Here is a 21,266-nt window from a genome sequence, read left to right on the forward strand (position 1 = left end):
GCAGTCTAAATTTACATTACTCTCCATTAAAGAATACTTCTTTTCAAGGCTAACCTTAAGAATTATCTGCAATTTGGTACATGAGTGCTTTGTTTAGCATCATCTGCCAAAAAATCCCTTTGGTGGTAAGTGATATTAAGTCCTTGAGGTTTTCCATGCAAAACAGGAAGTAAACTAATTGAATAGCTTTAATTTTTAATATGAAGGTGGTTGTCTCCATTGGACCAGGGGAATACATACAGTGCTAATCCACCTTCTTTAAATGTTTATGTTCAATAACATGTATAGCTGCCTAGACTTGTCTGAGATGGGGCACAGGATTTGAACTGAGATGCAGTACTAGTTCCTCAGTTTGTCCACTCTAAGCACTTCTAGGGGATTAAGGGTGAGGGTAACTTTTCCCACATTTGAACAGAGCACATTAGCCTGCCTACTGTGGAGCAGGGTCCATACCTCTGATAGTGAAGGGTGCCTTGTAAGAGATGAAGAGGTAAGAACTGAAACTACTCACGTTGGAGGCATTTAATTTTAATTTAATTAATTTTAAATTAATTAAAGATTAATTTCAATCTTTTTAATTACAAAAAAGAGAAAAAAGGTAGCTTAAAGTGTATTCAGCAGTAAGAAGATCCATCTTAATATCTGGGTACAGGGCAAACATACACTCAACCAGAATGGCTCCTAAAGTCTTGTCTTGTCTTTAAAAGTTCGATTAAGGTTCAGCAAGCAAGCACAGCAGAAAAGTAGAGTTCTTGTGGCTTCACAAAGTGATAAAATTGATTTAAAGATGTTAATGGATGTTCTTCAAAGTTCTCTTTCCAACTTTTATGTAAAAATAAAACTATGCACAACAGGACATGAACATTGTTCCACTTGCCGAACTTTCTTCCATGTTCCTTGGCACCGAGGATTACCAACAGCTTGCCAACGGAGAACTTTATTTCTGAAATGTGACAGTAAATTATTTTTTTTCTTTAAAAATAATTGAATGTGGGTTTTCAAATACTTTGAACTATAAGTTTTACTTTTACTACAGTGCTAGATTAGATGCTTTTAGTAAATAAAACTGACAGGTCAGACTTGATTAGCCTTTGAAACAAAACATTTCTAGACAAATGAATTTTATTCCTTATACTGTAAACTCTCGGGAGCAGGGCCTTTCTCTGTACAGTGCCCAGTGCAATGGGGCTTTATTCTCATTAGAGTGTTTGGGCACTACCATAATATACATGTTAATATATACTAAGGATTTTAGTTTGAATTATTAGAATACAAAATTGGATTAAAATCTGTTCCAAATAGTTGATGATGATTTTTAATCCCTGTTCGATTAACTACATTGGGTGTATGGAGTTCGAGAGAGTAATGTGCCAACCTGTAACTGCTAGAGCTTGGGATCAAATTCAGATTACAGCACTGCCCCTTTAAAAAGTGTGGCGCGCCTGCAGTATCCTCTGCACTATTCTACCTTTTTTATAGTACAACCGCAAGCTTTAAAACCACTACACTTGGCTGTAGGACATTGGAGATATTCATCTAAAAATAAAATGAGATGTTTAAAGTTCTAATCTGCACTTGCTAAATCACTAAATAGCTTGGCCATGGTCTCAGCAGCTACTGTAAATAAAGCATCAAGTTCTATCGGAAAGCCTAATGTAATGAATTTAGGCCTGGGAGAAGGGTTCCTTCTAGGCCAGGGCAGAATGGAGAAGTCATCTCAGCTACAGCAGCTGGTCAATGTGAGCTATTTCAGTTCAGCTTTTACATTGATCTTCCACCATTTCACTTCTCATTAGCCACTGCCTCAACCCTGAGCATTCTTACATTCTCTCCTGCGATCCAGCTGAATAGAAGGTAAGTGAAATCTGAGCTCGGTGTTTTATATTAAAAGTACTAAACAAAAAGCATTTAGACTCCTAAAATTGAAATATAGCTTACCCATCCGCACCCAGGCCATCTCCAGAACAACGATGGTTGCCAGTATTCATAGCTGGAGGCTGGCAAGCTACACACACTGTATACCCCTCTCGTAGATACTGCATCCAGCGGGCGTATGGCCGATTCTCCACAGTGCAATGGCGAGAGAGTGATTCAGTTTTAAATTCCACACAATATCTGCACGGTGGTGGGGAAAAAAATAGTACCACTTTAACTGGCTTTAGTACTGATGAGCATAACTTTGTCAGACATTAGCATGTGAATCACTTTTATGCCATATCCATGCATCATACAAAAAGTATTAGCCATTGTTCAGCAAATGACTCATAAGCATCTCTTTCTTAAGCTCTGTATCACTAAGTTACACACCCTTTCAGCCACGACCAAACTATGGATCTTGGTTCTGACATTAATGCACAGCCCAAGCATGACATAATGTACAAAGTTTCTTAAATTAGGATGAAACACTTTAGTAGGATGCAGTCTCCCAATCACTCTTATTTTTAATCTAACGGTGAAAGATAAAACTTAGCGTATGACTCATTGTTTTCAGAATGCCTATTGGTTTCATTGGCCCAGGGTAAACAGAGTAGGCTAGAGCATTAGAGACAGTGATGGAGCTGAGTGGATCAGATCTGTGAGCTACATCTTTGTACAGCTTCTGCCACCCAGCCCATGTAGAGCAGTCCTTGGGACTGGAACATTCAGCCAATTTTGTTTATGCAGCAATCTATGTATAACTTCTCTGGCTACTCATACATAGTTACAAATGTACTTGACTTTGTTAGCTTTATTTATTAATTTTTAAAAAAGCAGTCACTCTACAAAATTTTCCATGACCTCAATAAATGTCTAATTCAGGATACTTAGCAAATAAAATAATGACCTGGACTGACACAGAAAATAAAATGCAGTACAGGAGGAGAAAAATTAGATATGTGGTTATTTAGGGCTGTGCGCTGCCCTTAAATTATTCCATATCAAATTAAATTTCTCTGTGTAGATACAGGGCCAGTGCAACCATTTAGGGCACTAGGATTTGGGGGGCATCATTTTCTTTGGCAGCGACCGCGGCGGACGGATCTTTGGCCACCCCAGTCACCGCAGGCATTTAGGCGGAGGGAGCTGGGGCAGTGGAGCGTGGGGAGGGCTGCCTGCGGCAAGGGGGGGGGGCGGCACACAGGGGAACAGCCACGGGGAGAGAAGTGAAGCAGCCCCGGCGTGCTCGGGGAGGAGGCAGGGCAGGGGTGAGCTGGGGCGGGGGGGGGGGGCCGGCCCGGGGGGGGGGGCCTGGGGGGGGGGGCGGGGGGACGGGGGGGTGCAAGGTAGAAGTTTCGCCTAGGGCGCAAAACATCCTTACACCGGCCCTGTGTAGATAAATACTGTCTAGTTAACAAGATGACCCAAATGTACATGTGAGAGATTACCCAGCTTCCTCTGCATCTGAAGACCACAGTGGCGAGACAGCTCGTCTTTTTCTTTCCTTACTGTATTCAGAGGTAGTTATGAAAGCAGGAACTGAGAGGGGAAAATAGTTAGATTAAGAACACAACCTTTGTGAAATAAGGTAGACATCTAATCTATATTTTACTTATAGCATCAATTATGTTGTCTTTATTAGAGAAATGATGGCTCATTAAAGATGTTAGAGATGGAAGTCAGTGGTTTATTGAAAACAGTTTCAGCCTGAGCAAACTTCTCTACTCAACCCTGCCAATGTCCCTCCATTCCAGAATGAGGAATGACTGCAGTCTAATCTCTGAGATAGGATGGGAAATGTTTGGGTTAGATTGCGTACTCCATTTTGTAACCTCCATTTTCAATTAACCTCCATTTTGTGTTATGTGCTAACTGCCTAAAAAAAGGGAGGGGCAGATCTATGCTACAGAATTACTTTGATATAACTACGTCCCTGAGGGATGTGAATAATCCACACCCCTGAGCGACACAGTTATACTAACCGAAGCACAGGTGTAGACAGCGCTATGCCAGCAGGAGAGCTTTTCCCACTGACATAGCTACCACATCTCAGGGAGGTGGATTAACTACACCAACGGGAGAGCGCTCTCCTGTCGGTATATAGCATTTACATTAAAGCACTACAGCGGCACAGCTGCCCCAGTGCAGCATTTTAGACCTACAAAAGTTAACTATTCCAGTCAGCTACATGCCCAGGAAAAATGCTTGACACATCATTGAAAGACAATCTCTGAGAAGCCATCAAGACAACAATCTAGGGCCATTGACTGTCTCTCAACTTCTGGCCCATCCACATGGTATGGAACAACAAATTTGCAACACAGGAACTTGGAGAGGGGAAGGGATAAGGCTGCCAGTGGCCATATGGCCAAAAGAAGAGAGTCAGGGCTTGTCTACATTTGAAACGCTACTGCAGCACTTCAGTGTGGACACTCACTACAGCAATAGGTGGGGTTCTCCTGTTGACTTTTGACTCAGAAAGGGTGAGATCTCAGGACTTTTATTCTGGACAGTTCTGTACTTGCTAGTGCCTTTTAAAAGTACAGTGACTGTGGCTAAAAAAATTCCTGGTTAAACCTGTGTTCCTTGCTTTCACACTAGAAGTCAAAATGCTCCCAGCTAGGTAGAACTCTGAGGGAGTGTATGTGAGCAACTGAGGACTTTGGAGTTTCAGAGACTAGCATACTTCCCAACATTCCCAGTGGCTAAAGGGGGACAAGTCCTGCCCCTGGGGAGTGGGAAGCTTGGGGGGGGGTTGGATTCTGCCCCTGAGGAATGGGAAGCCCTAGTGGGGAGTTGCAGAGCAAACCCATCCTGCACTCACCCCAGAGCAGCAGTTCCGGTCGTGTGGGTCTGGCTGGGTTGACTCCCACTCCAGGCAGTGCAACCTGGTCCCTAGCACAGGGAGTTGCGGTGCTGTTCACATTTGGTCTGTCCCCTGGATGAGGGGGCAACTGGGACAAATTGGGATGAGTGGCACTGCTGGACTAGGGTGACTGGAGTGTAAAGTCCCACATTCCAAGGAAGGACTCAGACAAGAGGTCAGACTGCGAGTGCATCCTAGAGATGCAGAACAGTGATTAGATTACCCAGACCCAGGGAGCTTGAGCATGTGTGATCCAGCAGCTGGGTCCACTTACAACAAACTGCTGATCATCCAGAAGGGGCACTGGGCCAAGATGTAACGGTCTCCATGCCCATTCAGTCCTAGCAAATGAACTGCCAATTGTGACAATTGCAACTGGATATTTTTTTCTTTTTTTGGTGGTGTTATGGGCACCTATTAAGTAAGAACTGGATTGACACAAATTCATTTCATATAAGCCACTAAATTGGCATCTGATACCATGCAAACCACACATCCTCATTTTTATTTGCACAGCCACATGTGCAAGTCAATTAATCACATGCCTGAGTACCCAATTTGTTGCAAGAACACATACGCATTCATTTTGTTGGTGCACACACTGGCAAAAACTTTGAAAAATCGCTTCTAACTTTCTACAAAGACAAAGAAACATAGCAGCTTAACTTCCTTTGTATTTCCAGTTCTGCCTCAAAGGCTTTCATTTGTTTCTGACTCTACTCTGTTCCCATTGCCACTAGTATGGTTGAATGGGTAAATCCTTGTTTTCATCTGTTCACAAGGCAGGAGTAGTCAGTCCAGATGCAGGACTTCTGTATCCTGTTCTTCCCCAGCCCTATATGCAGGTCTGTTGTTTTCCTGCCTTACTGCAAGCAGCTGCAGTTTGTGTGTCTAAAATGCCACTTTCTTCCATGCCTAAAAGAGGTTCCAGAATGCCACAGAACAGGAGCACAAAGGAAATGTCCTTCCAGAAAGAGCCAGGTGAGAAGGGCTTAAAATGTTATTCTTGTGTCCCTGCCCCTGCAACCTTTTGGCAGCAGGCTTTTTCTGCACTCTCTCTCTGTACACAGACACACCCCTTGTATGTAAGTGCAATGGCCAGGCCTGAGCCATAGGGAGCATGATTCTGTAGAAAACCCACATTCCAGCAGCCCCCTGTGGATTATAGACACCAGCAGGACAGATCCAAGGGACTTTTAGGAGGAATAGGGCTCAGAAAGGACTTCTGGGAGGTAGGGGGATGCTGTCTCTTTAGGACTACCCTAACCCCTCTACTTTCAAGAGAATTCTTTCATCTTGGAACCATAGCTAAGATAAACTGGGCCTCTGTTGCCTCCCTTGCAAAGGATCCTTTTACCTCACAGCTAAGAAAATTTTCCTTCTTTAGTAAGGGAGCTCCTGGCTGTACCATGACCTATTGATCCTAGAGGCAAGAAAAGCCTTGTCCTTCATTTTCCCTTCTTGAAGAACCTCCCAAAGGTGGTGAGCTAGATTTGGATCTGGATCACCAAACTGTCTCTCTCATTGTAAAAATACCCTCAGAAGGTCATTTGCGAGGAAGAAGGTTGTGTGGTCACCCACATAACAAAAATGTCATGGTCTCCAATGGAGCAGTGATACTCTATTTTCTTCCCAAGGCAGCTTCTCTGGGGTGATTCTGCTTACCTCCCTTTCTGTTGGGAAGATGATGGAAATAAAGTTAGCGCTCTTGATTCAACACCTATCCCAGGAACTTACTCAGGCACTGCAGGTTGAACATTGACTTCCATAAACTGTGGTTGTCCCACCTGAAGGTGGATTTATTGGTGGCTTTCCATTCTAAGCCCATGGACCTACTTCTGGAGGCTAACATCCTTTTGTGATCCCATGTACAGGTAAGTAGAAGGGACTGTTATTTAACAATTTACATGCAGGTGGCACTCAGACTGCTATTATAATCTATGCCTCGTTCGCCTCTAGAGTGGCCATCCCAATGGCTCATGCAGATCTGAGGGGGCAAAGCTGTTTGCTTCAAGCTGCCCTTTATGGTATGTAGGAACCTCTTGAAATAGCTCATCTCAGTTGAATCCCCTCAACAACATGTATCAACATGTACCACTTCCATCTTCCTTTGGAGCCAACTTCTTGGGTGCTTCTGCACTGGCTCAGAGAGCTCTCTGGATCTGTCTCTGGGATGGGGATATTTCCTCCAAGCTTTGTTTCCTCACTCTTCCCTTTCAGGATCCCAGGCTGGTTGGAGATATGTTGGATATGGTCTTGGAGCATCCAAATAAGGAGTGCCAGTTTTGTGTGTCTGACACATTAGTGCAAATGCTTAAAGGAATACATTGTAAGATGGGTTTAAAAACTATTGAGTGGCCTAAGTCAAGAAAGTGAAGGGGAATATGTAGTTATAGTTCTTTGTACAATAAACTCCTTGTAAACACTTCCAACAATAATATATCCTCTGTAATTTAGGTGAAGTGCATTCACCTTATACACATTGTTTCCTTTTTATTGGGGCTGATTCTGCAAGATGTTAGGAGCCTCCTGTGAGATGTGGAGCATTTTACCTGTCACTGAAAATCCAAACCTGGCCCAAAATGTGTAAGTAAATATTGAAGTCAGAAAGAATAAGCAGCTATGAAATTATATGAAAGTAAAAGATAAAGTTTTAAAAGGGATGTCTGATGACCCGAAGAAGAGCTCTGTGAAGCTCCAAAGCTTGTCCACATCCGCCAACAGAAGTTGGTCCAATAAAAGATATTACCTCACCCCCCTTGTCTCTCTCAAAGTTTTAAAATGTATTTGTACCATGTAGACTTTAACTGCAACTTATTGTCATCAATGCCTGGTGGCGGGGGAGGGGGTGAAACTACTATTAAGTGGTGACAAAAGATATCAGGGCAATTCAAATAAATCAGAGAGAGAGTACCGTGTTCATGTCCGCAGTCCTTCCCCTGGTAAGTCAGGTATTCCAGGCAGCCAGACTTCTCTTCAAGTATGGGGCAAGGTTCCCCACCATTTTTAGGTTCCTGCTTCACATAGCGCCTACGCATTCGCAAATTAGGCTTACACTGCTCTGCACAGCCACTCCAGTGACTCCACTCCCCAACGATGCACGGAAGAGCTACAAAGCAATATTTGAATATTACTAGCAGTCAATACCACTATCTTATTACAGTAGCACCCTCTAACAACTCTAGTATTAAAGCCCTCTGGGAGTGCCCCTTTACTGAGGGGTTTAAGATGAAACTTTCTCTTTGGGAAGATTATTCCATAGTTGCTCACTTCAGGGTTTCTTTCATGTTTCTCTGAATCATCTGGTTCTGGCCATGCTGGAGACAGGATAATAGACTAGAAGGACCTGTGGTCTGATTTAGTATGGCAATTCCTGTGTTGCTAAATTTGGTTTAAAGGAGAAGAGAAATAAAACATAAAACACTGGAGTTAGGGGGCATCTGCGCTTCACCTCTTTCCCTCCTTGGAGTTACTGGTTTCCCATTTTTAAAGTCTTTTTTTCAAGATGACCTTGCTGCTGGTAACTTATTCCCAAAGCTGGTAGAAATTTTGCCTCCACTTCTTTGTTTTCCTTTTGTTTATGTTGGGTGGTCCCTGCTTGCTGTGCATGACACTAGGTCAAATTGCCTTGTAATAACACTTTTTTCCTTCATTCACCTCAGAATATTGTATAAGAATATATATTATTGAGATCCCCTTTTAATCATTTCCCAAAGAACACAGTTCAAATTTCTCTAACCTACTGATGTGCCTAGATTCTACTGTTACTCCAGATTTAGATTAGTGTAATTCCAATGGCATTACTCTAATATAACTGAGAGCAAGATGTGAGTGGAATTTATTTTAATTTCTGTACACTTTGGTTACCCTTTCTCTGCCTTCATGTTCTTTTCCTTTTTGCAATTAGGTGACAATTCACAAGGTGATGCACAAAATTACAAATTTGGCCCCACGAGTTCCCTTAGATAACACTAGAATATTTTACACTACCTTAAATTTGTCAACGTTTCCCATTATTATTAAGCACCGTACTGGAGCCAATACTGCCCCTAGAAATTGCTCCTCTGTATTTCAAAGGCCACATACCCCTAGCAATAAACACTCTTTGATGTCATGCTGCCACTTGTTCTTGCTTTGTATCTTTGGGTTTTGAGGGGGAAAGTGTTCTGCTGTATCAGTCACAGTTAGAGTGATAGAGGGAGGAGGAGCGCCAAGTAAGCACTATTCTTTAGTTGGGGAAAAGATGCGTGGAAGCAGACACAGGCCTGGCCTACACTTAAAATTTAAGTTGACATAGCTACGGTGCTCGGTAGTGAGAAAAATTCACACCCCTGAATGCTATAGCTATACTGATCTAAGCCCTAGTATAGACACAGCTAGGTCAATGGAAGAATGCTTCTGTCGCCCTAGTTGCCATCACTCAAGGGGATGGTGTTCTGACATTGATGGGAAAAAACCTTCTGTCAGTGTAGGCTGTGCCTACACTACAGGGTTATGCCAGCATAGATATGGCACCCTAGCCATGCCGCTATAGTCCCCATAGGGTAGATGTGGCCACAGACTACGGTATTCCTAGTCTGTTACTCCCAAGAATCATCACTTTTGAACAGAGACTGAATGGCAAAAGCAACAAAGTGAAGCAGCTTAAGGTGAGAGGTTTGAAAATAACAATACAGGTAAACCAAAGTTCTATGAATTCCAATGTTAAGAATTTCTGTTTAATCTAAAATGCCTCTGGGTCCCCCCAGATTGTAAACAGGCTATTGTATTTTGACATGATATTGCAAATCTCAATTTTACAAGCTTTGGGTGCCATCTACGACTGTTAAGTATCAGACTTGACCAATAATACTCATTAGTACACTGTACTTCCATATTATCTTCCATCCACAGAGCTCAAAGCTCAACAAACTTTATTAATGAACAAGGCAGTGAATGCATAAATGCCTCCCCAAGTACCTGTTAAGTGATACTATCTTGGGTATGATTGCAATACTTGATCCCATTTTTTTAGATACAATTGTATAAACATACTGCTTAATTTCTTTATCACTGTCACATAATATCTCTTATGCATCCTTTTTTGCATGGAAATTTTGTTCTTACTAAAAGGCTCCTACAATACAGATATTCTACAAGAGCTTTGTTTTGATTGATTGTTTGGTTTGTTAGGCCATTTTATTTGTCTTAGATAAAGGTGTACTAAGGATTGTCTGAAGAAGTTCTGATTTGATCTGGTTCTGTTAATATAAATATGAAGGCTTGATATCACTAAATTTCCTGGAGACAAAATACTTATCACTTATATAATGCTTGTCATCTTAGATTCCAAAGTCCTTTGTCATTATTCCATTTTACAGATGGGAAAATGGAGGCACAGAGGATTAAAGTGGAATACCATCCAATAAACAACACATATGCCACATTTTAACAGAGAGTTTATAAATCCTGTTCTGTTTATATGTCCTTCCTCAAATCAGACTAATATAGTCTTTATTTTTCCAACGTTCTAGTGGAGTTCATTTTTCACCAGGTAAAATGAGTTTATGGCATAATGGCATACAAATATTGTGTGAGGAGAAATACCAGAACACATGGTCAGCTCATTGGCGATTTCAATCAAAGAAAAAAGGAAAACACTGTTCAACTATATAAAACTTTTGTTTTGTATTATACAGAATTCTTGTGACACCTGGAATGTTTAGCCCAAGTATGGCCTTGCATACTTTTTATGCAGCCGTATAGATGTATTGGATGGATCAGGCAGCCCTCTGAATCAATGCAAGCTGTAAAGACTGGACCATAAGACCTCGTGTTGATTACTTGAGAAAAAGCCTTTCAGGGTGAAAGTGCTTGTGATATAGAAGATAGAATTTAGGTGATACACTAACCAGCTTTTAAATTTTTAAAGGTACTCAATGATAGTGCCTGCAGAAATTCTCAGTAATGGATCTGTTATATATGATTCTTCCAAGCTATCTCTTTCTTTATCTGCAATGCTTCCTTCTCTGGATACATCCACTAAGGATTACATCTTCCTTGCATCTCTCCTCCATATTAATCATGATAAGCTTCTTTCTGCTCTATATTTTTCCTTTCCCTTGGATTTCCCATTCAAATTTTGACAAAACGGCAGCTCTGTCTCGTTTTACCTCTAAACGCATGGACAACAGATCACAAAAGATGTCCCTGGTGGATATGGATACTCTGCAAGCTGCCTGGAAGAAAAGTTTTAGCAGCTTGTTTCCCAGATTCCAGAAGCAGGTAATGGATACATTATCCCAGGGTAAGAAACTGCCTAATGAAAAGATCTTTGCTTTGTTTGCAATTTAACAGTCACCTTACATTAGACAAATCCATACCAGCGTGACACACTGGCATGAGAGTTCAGCTTTCCATAGCGTCATCTCACCGAGACACTGAGAGTTACAGATTTTGAAAACTGTGCCTATATGGCCTGCTGCATATTTATTTGTTAAATTGTCATAAAGGATTGTATAGGTCTTTAAATTCTGTTTGTGAGATGATTATATACATTACCAGAGATGGCCCAGGGATAATGGGCTTTTAACTGATGCAAATATTTTCTGTGACTGAGTGGAGAAATGCAGGCATCAACTCTCTGCTCTCTAATAACTTACACAGTGACACTTGTTTATATGATCAGGACAAATCTTGCTCCTCTTACTCACAGGGGTGGTCCCATAGGGCCAAATTTACCCCTGATGCAAGTCCATTGACTTCAGTGAACTTGCATCCCTGATGAGTTTAGTCCAGTACCTTATTTCCGCTCATCTCCATCCATTTTGTCCAAAGTGGTGTGGCAAAATTATGTTACTCTCCTGCCATTTTGCCCATGTCATTCCCTCTTTAGATGTCTTCACTGGTCTCCTCTCTTCTTCCATCTCAAATTCAAGTTTCTTGTTCTCACTAGAGGTGCTAAGAACATAAGAATGGCCATACTGGGTCAGACCAAAGGTCCATCCAGCCCAGTATCCTGTCTGCCGACAGTGGCCAATGCCAGGTGCCCCAGAGGGAGTGTACCTAACAGGTAGTGATCAAGTGATCTCTCTCCTGCCATCCATCTCCACCCTCTGACAAACAGAGGCTAGGGACACCATTCCTTACCCATCCTGGCTAATAGCCATTAATGGACTTAACCTCCATGAATTTATCTAGTTCTCTTTTAAACCCTGTTATAGTCCTAGCCTTCACAACCTCCTCAGGCAAGGAGTTCCACAGGTTGACTGTGTGCTGTGTGAAGAAGAACTTCCTTTTATTTGTTTTAAACCTGCTGCCCATTAATTTCATTTGGTGACCTCTAGTTCTTATATTATGGGAACAAGTAAATAACTTTTCCTTATTCACTTTCTCCACACCACTCACGATTTTATATACCTCTATCATATCCCCCCTTAGTCGCCTCTTTTCCAAGCTGAAAAGTCCTAACCGCTTTAATCTCTGCTCATATGAGACCCATTCCAAACCCCTAATCATTTTAGTTGCCCTTCTCTGAACCTTTCCTAATGCCAGTATATCTTTTTTGAGATGAGGAGACCACATCTGTACGCAGTATTCAAGATGTGGGCATACCATGGATTTATATAAGGGCAATAAGATATTCTCCGTCTTATTCTCTATCCCTTTTTAATGATTCCTAACATCCTGTTTGCTTTTTTGACTGCTGCTGCACAGTGCGTGGATGTCTTCAGAGAACTATCCATGATGACTCCAAGATCTCTTTCCTTGATTAATTGTAGCTAAATTAGCCCCCATCATATTGTATGTATATTTGGGGTTATTTTTTCCAATGTGCATTACTTTACATTTATCCACATTAAATTTCATTTGCCATTTTGTTGCCCAATCACTTAGTTTTGTGAGATCTTTTTGAAGTTCTTCACTGTCTGCTATAGTCTGAACTAGTGTGACCAGACAGCAAGTGAAAAAAATCGGGATGGGGGTGTGGGGTAATAGGAGCCTATATAAGAAAAAGACCCAAAAATCGGGACGTCTGGTCACCCTAGTCTTAACTATCTTGAGCAGTTTAGTATCGTCTTCAAACTTTGCCACCTCACCGTTTACCCCTTTCTCCAGATCATTTATGAATAAGTTGAATAGGATTCAACGTTTCCTCTGCTTTTTTTTTTTCCTTCTCCCCTCTCAAGAAGAAAAATAGTCTTGTGGTTAATCACTGAATTAGGCCTCAGGAAAATGGTTCAATTCCTTCCTCAGGTATAGATGTCTTGTGTGACCCTGGGTAAGTCACCTCATGTTCCTCAGCTGTAAAAATGAGGATGATGCTAATTCCCTCATTCACAGGGGTTTTCTTTACACCTCTCATCTAGTGCCTCCTTCCATGCTGCACCTTAGCACTTAGAATGATCCCTTCTGTTTGTGAGCCAGATGACATTCAGGGCTCCTTTAAATCCCTCCTTCAAATACACAACTATCTCCACATAATATCACACCTCCAAGTTCTTGCCATTCCCTGTCAGAGGCGACGCATGGGGGGACATGCGGGGTCAAATGCCCCTCTAGATTGGTCTGCCCGGGGGAGGGACCAGGGCCAGTTGCTTCTCATGCCCGCCACTCTGGGTCGCTGCTCCAGGCTCAGCTGCTGGAGACAGGGGCCAAGCGAACCATAGCTGGAGTCCCCTCTCCCCCCAGGCACGTTTCTGGCTCACTCCATCCTGTCTCCAGCAGCCAGGCCCAGTTGGGGAGCGGGCAGCCACCGCCAGGCTCTCTCAGGCAGCTGCTGCACTGCACAGAGCAGCAACCCGAAGCGCCAGCTTCAGCCATGTGAGAAATGGCTCCGTCCCGCTCCCCGCCTGGGCCCGCCAGCCAGGGAGAATGTGCGAGGGTCAAGTGGGAGAAGAACAGAGCCCTTCCTCTACCCCAGGTAACATGGGGCAGGAAGAGCACGGCCAATCTAGGCTGGGCGCAGGGTGGGGAGGTCGCTGGGCAGAGGAGACACGTGGGAGGGTCATATGTCATCCCCTTTAGATCGGGAGGCACAAGTCATCTATGCCTGATATACAATCTGGCCTATCTTTCTGGACCATCTTGTCAGCTCCTTGGGACAGGAACCAAGTCATCATCTTGTAAGCTCTTTGTGCAAGGAGGCATCTTTTTGTTCTGTTGATACAGATCTGTGTTTGTACAGCACCTAGCACAATGGAGTCCTGATCCATGACTGTGCTGCTAGGCACTACTGCAATACAAATACAATAATGTTATTATTGCTGAATGCTTATATAGTGCAGTTTGCACACTGCTGTTACTCCAGAAATAATAACAAATAGCTCAAAATGTCATGTCCTGTGTAGTAGGTGTTTAACACAATCGTAATGGCTTTAACTTTAGGCATCAATAATTTTTTTCCCTAGGCAAATGAATGCAGTACAAAAAGCCTATAAGGCATACATGACAAACAGAGAGTTAGTCCATGGGGTCATGAACAGGCCACGGGGGTAAGATTCTCTACACCTGTACATGAAAGGGGAATGGAATGTACTAAGTACAAAAGAATATCTGTTTGTTAGAATCATTATTGCCCTTACAATATTTTCTGTATTTAGGATACGAGATACTGTAATTTTTTCTCACACAGCCTGATCCAAAGCCCATGGAAGTCAATGGAAAGATTCCCATTGATTTCCATGGGCTTAGGATCAGATCCATCTTCAGTATTAATTTGGTTTCGCTGGGATTTTTTGTAATGCAATTAGTATACATTTCACATCTCAGCACCAAGTCCTATGGGAACTGCATGCATACATCTGAGGGAATAGTTTGGCCCTTTGATTAAAAATTGAAATATTTATACTATGGTGCTAGTTTTCCTTTTTTCTAATCATTCTGTAGTGACGGTTGCATATCCATTAACATCTCAGTTTCCTTACAACCTACATCTAGACTTCACTCATAGCCAATTTTTTAAAATGTTCTTTTACATGTTGGTATTATGATAGCAACTACTGGTCCCATCTGAGATCAGGGCCCTCTTGTGCTAAGTACAAACACATAGCAAGAAACAGTCTCTGCCCCAACGATCTTACAGTCCAAATAAAAAGAGGGACAAAAGGTTGGCAGGGAAACAGAGGCACAGAGAAGTGAAGTGCCTTGCCCAAGGTCACCTTGGGCCATTGGTGCAGCTAGAATTAGAACCCAGGTCTTCTAACTCCACTAGGGTCTTGTGACCTATCCACTAGATCATGTTTCCTCCCAAAATATCATCAAATATCAACGTCTAGTTTTCTGGTGCTGTTATTTTCTCAATAAAATAGTATTCAGTGTTGTGTAACTGAAATACCAGCTCAGTAATTATTATAAAACATAATGGTGAGCATATTATCATTATAGTTTCTTATTGATATGGAAATCTCTTAAGTTGTGTAAAGTTTTTACTTTGTCTGCATTTCATTTTCAGATATTAATCATATTTTGCTTTGCTTTTTCTAGTCCTTTAGAGGTAGCTTTTCAATATGGTGTTTGAGGAACGAAATATAAATCATGTTACAGTTATTGGGCACTGTGCCTCAGATTCACTTTGAATTATTTTGAAATGTAGCCCTTATTCCAATAGTGGTTAAATTAAGTTTTTTCTCCCATCCCAGCTACATTTTCCCTTCAGTGTACACCACATGTTCTGGATCATTATTTTTCCCATCTTTCCTAATTAAATTTTAAGACACGGGGAAGATTTACAGCTTAATTTTTATTAATCTTCTTCCAGCACCTCTTTTCACACAGCACTATATAGTCACAAGTGTCAGACTTTACTCCCACTTTAGTCTCCATTGCTGTTTTATGTTGTCATCTTAAAAAGCTCATTAATAACATTTATGAAGTCATTAATGGCTATCAAAATCCCAGACAGTATTTAGTCCCTTCTGTGCTCCTTTGCTGTAGAAAGTTATAAAGCTTATTTAGAAAACATCTATTAGTTATGTTATCATTGCTAATGCAGACAGAGAATCAACATGTTCATTCACAAAAGTATTTCAGGCTCTCAACGATTCTCTAAGTAACAGAAACTGGGGAGAACTGGGGGAGGTGGAGAGTGACATGTACTAGTCTCTTCATTGTGTCTGTCTGTCTTCCACAAGGCCCAGATGTTGCCTTTTGTGCTATCCAGTAACCACGTGATTCTCCTGAGGTTCTATTGGCTGCCATCCACAAGAGAAGGATAGTTTTAACTTGCTGGTGGGAGGCTACCCAGGAGATGTGCTTTATGAGGGTACCCTGGCCCCACCCCTCCCTCAACCAGCCTTGACTACTTTTGGGTGTCCCTGACAGGGGTCTGGTTGAAGGTAGCTTATGACACTGTGCCCAAATCCTGGTGAACACGCTGCTGCCCAAGTGCACAGCTCTGTGTAAAGTGCTGCTTCTCAACCAAACATCCTTTCAGCATTGTAAACACTGTACGGAAATTAGTTTAAAAATCCCTGTACATAGGTTTTGCAGCCCACACCATACCAGAGCATCTCTTTATAGAGTACCAGGCATGCTACAATGTCTAGGCAAAACAGACCTTAACATTTGATTTGACAGCTTTAGAATGGCCTTTCTTTCGCTGGTTTCTGGCCCACCTTTAATGTTATTTCTGGGCCAGGGTCAGCTCCAGCTTTTTTGCCGCCCCAAGCAGTGAAGCAAAAAGAAAAAAAAATAAAGCAGATCAGCGGCACTTCGGCGGCAGCTCAAAGAGGAAGAGAGGGACTGAGGGACCCGTCACCAAAGACCCGGACGTGCCGCCCCTTTCCATTGGCCGTCCCAAGAACCTGCTTCCTTCGCTGGTGCCTGGAGCCGGCCCTGTTCCGGGCAGTGCTTTTGTACGTCTTAATATATTTGTTAATTACACAGATTTAAAGATGGTGGGCATTTTAACTATTTCTGTAATTCCCAAAGTACTTTGTCCAATAGAATCAGAAATTTGCAGTGCTGACGGGGATGGAATGACAAAAATGCCATAGCTAAAAACGTAGATGTTGGGTGGGATGACAAAAGTGCTATAGCATGATAGGAATTCCCCCAAATTACCTCTACCCCATTCCTCATCTGAAAGCATTCTAACTTCAGGTTCTTTGCTTTCAACCTTTGCACTTCCATACAAAGGGATACTCACGCTATTTCAATCTATTTTTCTTGATTTTTATGCCATTTCGGGTGGTTTCAAAATTTCTGAACTACTCAGAACCATCTTGCTAATGCTGTTTCTTGTGCATATATCTCAGTGTTTCTAAATGTGTGTGTGCACATGTGCATACATAACTAATAAAGTACAGATAAGTTTATTGATTTGCAAAATGTAATGTCTTCCTAGCCCTAGACTGTTGAGGATGATACAAACTTCCACTGAAATAATATTTGGATTTTTTAAAAGTAAAACACAGTACAATGTTTGTTGGCGTTGCAGAGTATTTCTGAGCATTCTCATTGAAAAGATGAGCTCAATTAAATTAGTTTTATAGTTGCACTTTCTGGCCTGGATGGATGAGTTTGTAGTTATCTGCCCTCTTCAAATGAGAAGAGTTGTCGATGCTTCTGCATGCCTGGCTCCTGAGTTAATTGGGAGTTGCAGGCAAACAGCATCTCTCAAGATCGGGCCTTTTGTTATACTGCAGCCAATTTTTGTTAACCATCTTCATCTTTCTTCTCTCTCCAGGACTTCACAGACACTTGTACTCCAAGTGCATTGTGTTCCTCTGCTAGGTTCCAGGGATGCTTTCAGTAAGCAGGGTCATCCTGTATTACATTCCTAGCAAGTCTCTCTCTCTGAAGCCCTCAAATAGTAGCTCATAATGTCTTCAAACTATTTCCATGGAAGCTTTTCAGAGGTTCTCTTTAACTTTGTGAAGATTAAGCTACATTCTCCCATTTTGGTCTCTTCAGTTCCAGATCTTTTAGCTTAGGGCCAGACTGCCCCTACCCGTGGGAAATCCCTCATGTTAGATCCCTGCCTGGCCTCCCTTTGTCCCTTTGTCCCAGTTTTCTACTAGTATGGGCTCTACTCTTTCATTAAAAGAGAGAGTTCCGTTGCACGGAGGGGCACCACAAAAAGTGAATGCATGCTTTTTGGTGAGTTTCCTTCTTGTGATGGGGGAGAGGCAGAAGGTGATGAACAATGCATATTCATTTCCCCAATGCTTCATCTACCATCGTGCTGCCCTGTGGGGTTTATGGAAGGGAAGGACATGAATGTGGCAGAACCTCCAACTTCACATCTACGGACACATCAATGTGAAGAGGGTTCCCTTCCTCATATACAGCTAGGAGTTGTAATTGGCCTATAGATAGAAAGTAGCAGTTACTAGATCCTCTTGAGTAACAGACACCTACAAGAGCAACAGTATTTGCAACCAAATTTCCAGTTCCTTTTTTTCATGTGATAGCTGCTTCTTTCCTCTCTGTATATGGTCCGTTACTGCTCTCTACCCCTGTTCTCTCCATGAGCTTCAAATAATGCATCACTGCAGTGCAGTCATAGTATGAAAAGTGACTTTACAAAAATGGCACATTCTTATCCAACAAGATTTCTTCCTGAGTCCCAGCAGTTTGAGAGGCAAAAATAGAAGTTTACTACTTTCTGTTTTTGCTAGCTCTGCAGAGCCTATACAGCTATGGGAGAGTGAGCTGGATTCTATCCTGGTTCGTGCATCATCAACAGAACTATAAACTTAAGTTTCAAATGCAGACACTTTTAACTGCTGATGATATGTTAGTTAAAAATACCAGCTTGATCCAAAACTAAATCTGAATGAGCACCTTAAACATGGAACCGCATAATGCTATTTTTACTGAGTCCCTTTTCAAAGTATACCTGAATTTTAAGCATATATTGCCCAAGAGGTCATACCTGGAGAAATCCCATAGCTAGAAATCAGCTCATTTCTCTTTTTGGGCCTCATGGAAGTTTTTAACCTTGTTGATTCAGTGTCTTTACATGATTGCTCCCGTCAAAGTTGTGTATAAACAACTCAGTTTGTTTTCTTGAGCAAGTGCAATGACCACAGAAGTCATTTTGTTGATACTCCACCCACTGTTTTTCCAGCCTGAGATTACAATGTAAATTATACCATCTTTTAAAACTGCAGTTGAGACATTCTGTGTTATATCTTCTTGTGACTGTTTCTTCTCTGGTAGTATCAGGAAGGAAGGCTGATTTGGGGATTAGGGCACAAGCCTAGGACTTAGGTGACCTGGGTTCAAGTTCCTGCTCTACCACAGACTTCCTGTGAGATCTTAGGCAAATCACTTACTCTCTGTGCCTCAGTTTCCCAGCCATAAAATGGAGATAATAACACTGCCCTTCCTCAGACTGGTGTTTGGAGGATAAAAACATTAAACATTATTGTAAGGCACTCAGATACTAGGTAATGGGAGCTCTATGAGTAACTAAGCTAGACAGTATCACCAGTCAGCCCAACAAAACATCTTGGAGCAAATTTATCTCTGCTGTGACTCCATTAGCTTTGTGGTCCTATATCCTCATTGTAACTCCTTTACAGCAGGAGAAAATTTAGACGATGGCTTAAAAATAAGATCCATAGCATTTTATGGGGTACATAAAAGTGGGCAGGCAAATTCCAGGCACAGCAACTACTGTTGAACCAGAAACGGGATACACATCCAATGCTATGGGGAGGGATAGGTGAAAAGATTCTTCAGTCTCACTTTTCTGCTTAATGCAACTCCTAGCTGCTATGTTCACACGGGGCCAAATCCATCCCTGTCACTTCACAGCTTGAGGGCGAGTGACACCAATGATGAATTTGCCCCACCGTGTTTTGCATTCTAAAGAAAAGTCAGAGCCTCGTTCACATCATCTTACGCCCATTCCCTAATCCAAACAAGCAAAAAAAATTTTAAAAATCAGGTGGAACATCAAGTGCATAAGCCACCAAGATGCAACAAATAATGTTCTTATTATCCTTCCATCATTTTTACACTATCTTTACCTCATCATAAACAATAACGCCAATGCAGTACCCCTCCTGGACTAAACTTTGCAAAGGAATGGAAGTTTGTTTCTCTGAGCTGCACCCCTTCACTGTAAGAAATAACTGGTCATCTTGAGTCATTTCCTTGCATTCTTTATTCTGTTGTGTCTCACCCCCTGTAAGAACTGGAAGAAAACTGGCTGACTCTACTGCTACTAACTTATGCCTCAGGTGGAAGGAAATGCCACAGGGTGAAGTTATTGTACCGAACAGCAGTGGGAGCATGAACAGCTGATAGCTATCAAACCTCAGCTGCCTGCACTTGCCTGCCCTATGCCGGGGTGGGTGCTGCGTGACCTACCTGGGCACGCCTGCGAGTAATCATAGCAGCAGTCCCCCGTGAGCTTGCAGGCTTCATCACAGAAACAGGTCCCATAGACTCGGTCCATCCTCCAGCCGGTGCTGGCACAGCTTGGGTCCCGGCCAGGGCAGCATCTTCTCTCTTCAGAGCAGCCCGCTTCAGCCCGGTGCCAGAGTCTCCACGGCGCCAGCAGCACCACCCAAAGGACACTGGCCAGGGCCCTTGCGCTCATTGCTTCCCCTTCAGCAGCGACGGGTCCAGAGTGAAGGATTCAGACGCTCCGGCTCCTTCTCCCGGCTGAGCTGCGGGCCCCCGCGATCGCCTCCCCCTAGGCCGCCTGCTGCAGCATCCCGGCTCGGCTCCCCCAGCCCGGCTGGCAGCACTGAGTCATGGTCACCGGGTGCCCTAAAAGCTCCGCCGAGACAAACAGCGGGTCGGGATCCGCCAAGCCCAGTGCGGGCGGGTCAGACGGCGGGCAGGGAGCGCACGTGGGAGCGGGGCAGGGGACGGGGCGCTGGGGACATGCCGGGAGCTAGTCACTGACCCGCAGCTTCCCCACCGCCGCCCCGGCTTGATCTCCGAGACTCGCGCTGCGCCTCCCTGCAGCCCGTGCGGGCAGAACACCCTGGCCTGCCCTGAGGAATGCGGGGCGGGTGGGGGCTCGCGCTGTGATCCGGGGCTGGCTCCATCCTCCTGGGCACAGCAAGGAATGTGACTGGCTGCCGGCCAGAGAGAGAGACAGGGCTGCTGGCGGCAGCGGCCGCTGCTACTTACTGCTGGGCCTTCTGGCACCACTTCCCTGTTCCTTCTGTCAAGCAGCCGCTTCACATTGCCTCCAGGCAGGAGCCATGGCAGCCCCCCTGGCCTGGCTGACCTGCTTTCCTCGGGGAACTGCTCCAAATGCTTCTGCAGTGGCCCTGGCAGTGATTAATTTTTGCCAGGGCTGAGCCTTTAGACTTGGCAGCTCATAGTCCCAGCACCTCTGAGTTTGCCAGACAGTTACAAAAATAAAACAATTGCTTGAGGCCCAACACCTGGTTCATTACAAATTAAGCACTGGGCCCTAGCCTGGCTTAAGATTGCAAGCTAGAGAGTGAGTTACATTGGAGGCCAGCTCCTGAAGTCCTTACAGGCAAAGCTCTCTGATTCATTAGAAGCCCTGACTGAGTGGAGAATGAGA

At 43.2% G+C, this 21,266-nt stretch overlaps 1 protein-coding gene across 1 annotated transcript; it reads right to left on the reverse strand.

Moving 5' to 3' along the window:
* Positions 1-522: 522 nt before the first annotated feature.
* Positions 523-20,946, reverse strand: SBSPON (somatomedin B and thrombospondin type 1 domain containing). Its single transcript, XM_034763111.1, has 5 exons — positions 20,087-20,946; positions 7,698-7,892; positions 3,366-3,456; positions 1,939-2,115; positions 523-943 (listed from the first exon to the last, which is right to left on the reverse strand). Exons 1-5 carry the CDS (start codon positions 20,316-20,318, stop codon positions 826-828), a joined length of 813 nt encoding a protein of 270 aa, XP_034619002.1. The 5' UTR covers positions 20,319-20,946; the 3' UTR covers positions 523-825.
* Between the last annotated feature and the right edge of the window lie 320 nt (positions 20,947-21,266).

Source organism: Trachemys scripta, chromosome 2, assembly GCF_013100865.1.
Source record: "Trachemys scripta elegans isolate TJP31775 chromosome 2, CAS_Tse_1.0, whole genome shotgun sequence".
In the NCBI taxonomy this organism is placed as follows: Eukaryota; Metazoa; Chordata; order Testudines; family Emydidae; genus Trachemys; species Trachemys scripta.